Source organism: Hydra vulgaris, chromosome 12 (genome assembly GCF_038396675.1).
Source record: "Hydra vulgaris chromosome 12, alternate assembly HydraT2T_AEP".
Lineage (NCBI taxonomy): Eukaryota > Metazoa > Cnidaria > Hydrozoa > Anthoathecata > Hydridae > Hydra > Hydra vulgaris.
Window position 1 is genome coordinate 28,628,471 of NC_088931.1, and position 8,820 is coordinate 28,637,290.

An 8,820-nucleotide genomic window follows, 5' to 3' on the forward strand; every position below is an offset into this window, starting at 1 on the left:
AAAAATATAAATGCTTTAAAAAACTTTTAAATGTAAAAGTATCGGCATCGCTAATAACTAAGCAGTTAAAAATGAATGGCTCTTTGTTTACTTGTCTCATATGTGAGTATTTTAAAAATGTTTATTTGTAAAAGATATATTTAGAGAGGGAAATTTTTATCTTTTGTTTTGGTTTTTTTTTTCTTACTGTTAGTGAAAGTTTTATTGATGATTCACCCGAGTTTCCATGCGCTTTCATTTATTTGTTGATTGCCCAACTTGCTACACACCATTGTTCAACTTTCCTCGCTGGTTGAGCAACTCCACAAGCTTAAGGCAATATCGTCTCAAAAAAATCAAAAACTATATTTTTTCTTAAAAAATTTTTAGCAGGTTAAGTGATCTTTTAAATACTGAAAAAGTTATGTAAATAAAAATGCATGTAATTAAAAAATTATGTCAATCCAACGCACCATTCATAAGTTCTGTTAGATTTAGTAAAAATTGCTCAACTAGCCTTCCTCGTCACAACACCGTAACTTTTTAGTAACAAGTTCCGTATCAGTCGTCCTAAAAACACTAACCACCCCCTCCCCCTAAATCTTGACGTAGATTATGGACAACCCCTATGTATAGAGATCATTTATTAAATTTAATTCAAAATGAACTAGACTTTCTCGAGTCATTAGATTTAAGGTTTGCTATGATTTTTCATCGAAATATACTCATTTTTGCTTATTATGCCATAGAAAATAAACCAAATTTAAAAACTTCGTCAATTTTGTTTAATTATTTGATGTAAATAAAAGTTTCTTTTTTGAAAAATTTTTTTTTTTGTAATGAAACATCTTAAGCTTTGTTCTTTAATAATCTATGCACTTTGTTTTTAGACAAAATCTTTATTGATTGGAACCTGGGAACAAAAAATTTGCTAAGCCCCTGCTCGAAACCTAAAAGTATCAAGTTGATAAAATATTTTTTTACTATTCTTAATCAAATTCATATTCATCGTTAAATTTTAAGTTTGATAAAATAATCTTTTAGTGTTCAAAACTGATGAACATGTAAAGTGTCAATCCCCTCAATTTGAGGGGGTTCAAATTTTTTGTGGTTTTTGTAGTTTTTGAACACAAAGAGATTATTCTAAAAAATTTTAAACTTTTAGTTGAATATCAATTTAGTTAAGAATAGTAAAAAATATATTTAATCAACTTGTTCTAACGTTTGGGAAAAGGGCGTCGCAAAATTTGGAGCTTTTTTGTTTTCAGGTTCCAATTGTTGCAGTTATTTGCAATGCTTCCTTATTTGACAAGAGTATAAACAGATGAATGTTTGGAGTTTACTCCATGTCTGGAATTTAGCTACCTCAAACATCAAAAAATGCCACATCTACCCCTGCGGTGCAGTTAGTATTCAAAGATATAAATTTTACGATTTAACGATATTTATAAATATATATAATATCATATATCATTTATAAATAAGTGAAATTTTTTTTTGGTATTGTAACCGCAAACTCCTGATACAATAATTTTTTTTTCCCATTGGCTATAAAAACGTTGTATTTTAACACGTAATTAACTGTGAGTTTGTTCTTTTAAGTTGTCTTGTGAAGGTGTTTGAAAAATGTTAGTTTTACAGAAAATTCATTAAATTTGGACCTTTTTGTACATGTTTTTTAGCAACAAAAAAATTCTAATATTCAAAAACACTTAGAAATTATATAAACACAAATGTTCTAACATAAACTTTAATGCTAATGTTCTAAGGACTATACATAGAGACCAAAATTTTGATGTTCATATTTTTTATTTATTTATTATTTGTCGTTTATTTTACAATGTTAGTCGTGATACTTATTATAAAATAAGACAAATAAAAACTTTTACAAAGTATATTTAGTTTGTGTGTTAACAATATAAACTAGGTTTCAGAAAGAATTACGGGTTTTATCATCGGAACCTTGAAAAGTAAACAAACATATTTATCTATGATAAATATCCAAAAAAAAGTTTTTTGATTTTATTTGTAAGTTCTTGTACATTTGTTAAGTGTATAAAATAAACTAGGTATCTGAAAAAAAATCACGAGAATATTGAATTTAGAAAATTTTACAAAACATAGAATATACAAATTATAGAGTAAAACTGGGTCAAAGCGCACACCATTCCGCCACTACATCATTCCGCACACTGATCGAAATTATCAAATAAAAACTAAACGGATATGGCTATGAAAAAAGTAAAAATAGATTCAAATACAGAACCATCTCCTCTATTCGAATTGATAAATTATATGCCGATTCAACTCCTTTTTTTTCTTTTTTTATACAACTTTAACGAAAAAAGTTAAGTAAAAAATCAAAAAAGTAAAAAAAACTCTTTTTTCTAATAAAACCGCACACTCGATTAATTACTTAGTTTAGTTTTTCGCGCCTATCTTTATCTAATTAACTTAGTGTTAATTCTAGTTTAATTAAAAATGAACTATGACGTTATTTGTTAATATAATCATCTCTTACTCATTAAAAACCAATTGTTATACTATTTCTCAATAAAATCATCACTCACTCAATTTAATTTAACTCACTCACATTAACATGTCAACTAAAAAAACAAAAGCATACAAGAAAGACGATACACTGGCCACATTAACTGATATGAAAGAAAGTAAAACATCACTGAGAAACATGCTGGTAAAGACTGGTTTTATGCCTTTATGAAGAGATGGTCATAAGAAATTTCAACAAGAAAAGCGGATAACTTAGCATTTAGAGAACCGCTTCTTGTACGCCTGAAATAATTGATCGTTATTTTGAATGCGTCGCCAAACAATATCAACAGACTGGTATAATTTCTGGTTTGCATATTTGGAATTGTAATGAAACAGGTTTTTTGGGTGATCAAGCAAAGCAATCGTAGTGTGTCGAAAAGGTTCAAGACGTGCATTTAACTTACTGACAACAATGAAAAAATTTATTATACTGTAAACAATTGCTGCAACGCTGATGGGCATTTTGCATCACCATTTGTGATATACAAAACCAAAAAAAACTTTCGTCCTGACTGGGCAAGAGGTGGTCAAGTTGGCACCAAATATTCAATTTCAAAATCAGGTTGGATGGAGCACGATACGTTTATTAAATGGCTGAAAGAAATATTTATAGCCGAAACTGAGCAAATTGGTGGTATTCATATTTTAGTATTAGGCATACAAATCACATAACTTTGGAAGTGGTATTGCTGTGCAAAAAACACATTATGATCTTGATTTGACTACCAGAGCATTCTTCACATATTCTACAACCAATGGATAGAGGTGTCTATTGTCATGTCAAACAAGTCTATTGTCATGTCAAACAAGCATGGAAAGAAATTCTTGCAAAGTATTACAAAGACTCAAAGTGTAAGAATTTAGATAAACAAAATTTTCTACCGTTGCTAAAACTGCTGTATGAGAGTGGTAAATGTTTTACACTCTTGCATGCAATCGCTGGTTTCCAGTACACTGGCTTATTTCCACTTAATAAAAACAACATAAATCATAAGGCATTAGCAATCACACAAACATTTAACCCACCTTCATCAACTTTAGCAGCCTTCGCAGCACCTATACCATCTTGCTCAGACACAGCTTTATCATCTTCAACAGCCGCCACAGCACCTACTCTAACTACACACCATTTAACATCTTTTTCAACTACACCAGCTTCAAGTTTTTATAGGTATCAAGCGTGTGTTGATCGTTGCAAAAACAGTATCGAAATAGAGTTGAAGAAGTTTTTTCTAGCTAGAAATCAATTGCATGTTCAGAAATTGAAGCAGTGCAACATGTCAAAACTTGGCGGAAAATGTATTACCGAAGAAAATGTGATTGAGTTTCTCAAACAAAAAGATGAAGAAAAAGCAACAAAGGATACCATGAAAGTTGCTAAACTTAACGCAAAGCGTTGACCCTCAATACCAAGTACTCAAATACCTGAGCAACCTCAGCAAAACAATAATGAAGAACAAGTACCAGCAGCCAAACGATTAAAAGTTGCAAAATGTAAAAATTGTAGAGTACAGTTACACACAGAAATGTTGCAATGCGAGAACTCAATGTGTCGGGAACGGTTGTGTGAAGAAACATGTTTACCAAAGGAATATGTTGTTAGAACTAAATTTTTTTGTTGCAAAAAATGTAAAAACTTAAATATAGTTTTTTAATATAAGTTGTGTTCTCTCTAAAACTTTTAAAAATTTATTTCTAAAACTAAAACCTTAATCATAATAGTGTTGCTCGATAACAAAACACAAGTTCTCTCTTTTTTTAAAAAAAAAAAAAAGTTGAACTCTTAATGTTTTAATTTTTAACAGGAAGTAACTATAAAACCTTGAAAGTTTGTAGCCCTAATATTTTAAAATGAAAATTACAATAAATTGCGTTATGAGATTACACACCAATCTTAACTATCCGGGTAGAGACTAGCCATTGAGTAAATTATCATAGTGATGACGATAGTCATCACTATGATAATTTAGTCTTTAAACATAGAAAGCATGAATTCTAGCTTTTAAACATATTTTATAGATGTTTCATTATGTGGATACTGCTTTAGTTACATTATTGGTTGTAAAAAACAAGCAGGGGGTTTAATTCTAAAAGATCTACTTATTAATGATCGAAAAACGATTGGTGCTATTAACTGGTATGCATACAATGATTATATCAAAAGGTAATATATTTCAAATCAAAAAAGTTTAGTTGTTTATTGGAAACGTGTTCCCTGCCTCCAACTCAGTGTTTCAACCCTGATAGCTATTATCAGTAACACCTTATAGTTTTTTTGGTAGTGTTAAATGAAACATGCAAAATAAACGATAAAATTTTATTTCTAGTTTATTGAGCCGATGTGAAGAAATTGTCGCAGAGAATGGCTACAAAGTTTACGGCTTACAATTTTATGGAGAATGTTGGGGTACAAAAAGCTTATTAAGCGCGATAAACAGCGAATTAGTTGCTTCAAACGATTGCATTAACGGCAAATTTGAAACTTGCAAAATAAACGATGTTTATTGTATAGGGAAACAAGAAACTACATATATATTCGAAGCAGGTATCCAATATTACATTATGTGTTAAATTAGTTTTTCATTAAGCTAATATAATAAAATTAAAATATAAAAGTTTAGGCTATATTTCTTTTCCTCGCTTCCAATCTTTTAGTAAGCAATATTTTACTCAATTTTTCAAAAGAGTCAGACAAAGTAGCGTCTATTAATTTAGTAACCTGCTTTCTTGTCTAATTGTTTTTCGATATACTTTTCTTCAATCTTTGTTTACTTTTTTAAAAAAGGTTTTGATTTTCATTTAACTTTTTATTGTTACAGAAAAAACTCATAATGACTTTGAAACCAAAGTTAGTAACTGGAACGATTGGGAAACATGGACACAATGCTCTAGCCTATGTGGAGGAGGCACCCAAGAGCGTTATCGAACATGTAATGGTAATCTCGAAAATTGTGAAGGAGAAAGCGAAGAAATAAGAGATTGCAATGAAGAGCCGTGCAAAGAAGGTGAAAAGTAATTTTTAAAACGTTGAGCAAAAATATTATATTCATAATTATATATATATATATATATATATATATATATATATATATATATATATATATATATATATATATATATATATATATATATATATATATAATATATATATATATATATATATATATATATATAATATATATATATATATAATATATATATATATATATATATATATAATATATATATATATATTATACATATATATATATATATATATATATATATAATATATATATATATATATATATATATAATATATATATATATATATATTATATATATATATATATATATATATATATATAATATATATATATATATATATTATATATATATATATATGTATATATATATATGTGTATATATATATATATGTATATATATATATATATATATATATATGTATATATATATATATATATATATATATATATATATATATATATATATATAATATATATATATATATATATATATATATATAACTATTATTGTGATCTTTTGCATCTTACTTATAATGATAACTTGTTGGCATTAAGTCTGCAACTTATTTAGTCTGAAATTTATTTAGTCTGCAAAGTTACTGCAAAAACAGACTACAGTGTTTTGGAAGTTATCGGAAGGACAGTATCGTATGCTCCATTCTGTCTTATGTTCAGCAAAAATGTAGCAACTAACAAGTATCAATATTCTATTTTGGCAAAAATATTTAGTCCTGCTGTTTCAAGAGTGGGGTTATTTTTTAGCGCTGAAGATACTGATAATTTTCAGTTTATTTATATCCAGTAAGCAATTAAGCACTTTATATATTCATTATATTTATTTATATCCAGTAAGCAATTAACCACTTTATATATATTCATTATTCTCCGGAATGACATGAAATAATTTAAATAAAACTACAGAAATAATAATAGAAAATTTACTTGAATATATATGTGAAAAAGATTTAAATCATTACTTATAAATAATCTTTTCAGCATTTCAAGTGAACTGTTGTGTTACAGCTCTGGATCTGTTATACAGAAGATTTCTATCACTGATAATTCAGACCAATGCAATCGGGCGTTCCAATCACAAAAATGGATTTTAATTGAAGCCAAGATTTTCAATTCGTATGTAGAATTTGTGTGTGATGGGAGGTTATTAATAAAACAACCACTTAATCCATTGTTAGGAAGAACAGGAAAAGGTGGATTATTGGTTCCAAATGATTCAGTTTTGCCTCAAATTGTTTTTTATAAAAATCTTTATGTTGTATAAGTTCTTTTTTTTTTCTTATTTTTGTTTATTAGCATTTAAAAGCAAACAAATATTTATCTTGAAAAGTATAAACATTTTTGTGCATAAATATAAAAAATTAGAACGTGTCTTTTTTCTTATAGCGTGTGAGAATTAATTTATATTTAGGTCAATAGTTATAAACTAATTTATTTAAGCATACTTATGAACGTATATGCATATTTATGTATTGTATACTTTATTTTATTGTAATAATTTTTAGCAATTTGTTTCACCTGAGGAGTTTTTTATTTAATTTTTATTCAAACAAATTCAATATCAACTTTAATGAGATAAAGTTTTAAGGAGTAAGCAGATAGTTTGAAAAATGATTTTATTTTTTCTGCGGTCTACTAAAGATAGATTAAACGATTCATTAAACATTTTGTTGATGCACACCTATTTACTTATTCATATCTTACTATATATTATTTATTTTATTAAAAAAGACCAGGTTTGAAAACTTCTGGATAATTAATTTTTTTTTTGTCCTTATTTGGAGTGGAGTCAAAGAATATTTTAGGATTTTTGTTGTTCTCCATCCTCCTCACTCTCTAATTTTGAGAAGATCTTTATTTAACAAAATTATGAACGTGTAAAAGTTTGGAGCTTGTTTTATGTCTTAAAAATGTCTTTGTTACCCAAACACAGAAAAAAAAAAAAGCTGCCAAGGTCTCTGTAATAATACTATAGTGAAAAGATCTGGGTGCTTTTAAGTTAAACATATCCAAGGGTGTGCAGTCGTAAAAAAAAATACCGACTCCGACTTCAATCGTTGAAATATTAAGAGTACGACTTCGACTGCAAACAATTTCAGAGTACGACTTCAAACGAATTTTCGGAGTATGACTCCGACTTCAATCGTTGAAATTTTCAGAGTATGACTCAAAAGCAAAATTTTTGAAAAATTCTTTGAATTCTTTAAAAAGTATTACGCAATAACTTAAATTTTTTTTTTCTTGCCAAATATATGAAAAGTTCTTTGAAGATTAAATATTTTGTGCATGCACGTGCAATACCGAGAAATTTACAATTGGAGTCGGAGTCGCGATTTTGTTTAGCGACTTCAACTCTGCTAAAAATGTCGCGACTCCACGACTCCGACTCCAACTCCACAACCCTGAAGCAATAAAAATAAATTTAAAAAAATTTTTTATATGCAAAAACACGTAATCAGAATTAAATCCAATGTAAACCGCTTTACACGTTTTCAACCATTATTTACTAAGTTAAATATACTGAATGTTAACCAAATATTTATTTTCTAATTTTTATTTTATATACTAATAAAAGTATTTTCCTAAACTTTGAACCCATTTTCAAAATAAATACTTATAAATAACCAGATAGTCAAATAACAACTATATACAGCTCAAAAGTTGTTTTTTTAAGGCAAAACTTCTGAGGTGCGAAATAAAATTATGATTATTCAATCATATATGAAAAATAATTCTTATATTTTATATGGAAAGGTTTTAGTTACTTTTTTACAACATATTTAAACACTATACAAAAAATTTGTTTTTTTTTTTGTTTTCTTAAGTTTTTTTTATTATTATTTGTTTTTTGTTTAAAATTAGCTTTAATAAATAAATTTATGATTTTTTAAACATAAATAAAAAATATCTAATTGTTTATTTTAGCCTCACATTCTAAATTCAAAATATTTCCTTTTTCATTTGGTTTTTTTTTTGTATAGTGTAATAGCAAAATTTCTTATTCTTTATATTTATGGAATTTATCACGACAATCAAATATATATACTATATAAAAATTAATAGACTTGGAAATCGTTTCAGAAGAAATAGTTTAAGAATAGAAGGACTAAAAGAGTCTCCAGCAGAAAGCTGCGACAATTGTGAAAAAATGATGAAAGAAATCTTTAAGAAACAACTAAAAAAGTCGTACTAGAAAGAGCTTGTTGCAACGGTCAACACAAAGATAACAAACCAAGAACAATAGTTC

The 8,820-nt window shown here is 27.2% G+C and overlaps 1 protein-coding gene across 1 annotated transcript; it reads left to right on the forward strand.

The window, feature by feature from the left end:
- LOC105843661 (uncharacterized) lies at positions 1–7,088 on the forward strand. The gene is made up of 6 exons (XM_065812825.1): positions 1–102; positions 4,552–4,696; positions 4,860–5,077; positions 5,352–5,537; positions 6,146–6,359; positions 6,555–7,088. Exons 1-6 carry the CDS (start codon positions 72–74, stop codon positions 6,835–6,837), a joined length of 1,077 nt encoding a protein of 358 aa, XP_065668897.1. The 5' UTR covers positions 1–71; the 3' UTR covers positions 6,838–7,088.
- Positions 7,089–8,820: the final 1,732 nt, after the last annotated feature.

What these genes read in the sequence shown, in the direction of transcription:
- LOC105843661 (XM_065812825.1), top strand. Translation starts at nt 72, where the DNA reads ATGAATGGCTCTTTGTTTACTTGTCTCATAT. An exon ending in TACATATATATTCGAAGCAG is followed by an intron (nt 5,078 to 5,351) that starts GTATCCAATATT and finishes TTATTGTTACAG; the next exon opens with AAAAAACTCATAATGACTTT. An exon ending in TTTCAGTTTATTTATATCCA is followed by an intron (nt 6,360 to 6,554) that starts GTAAGCAATTAA and finishes TAATCTTTTCAG; the next exon opens with CATTTCAAGTGAACTGTTGT.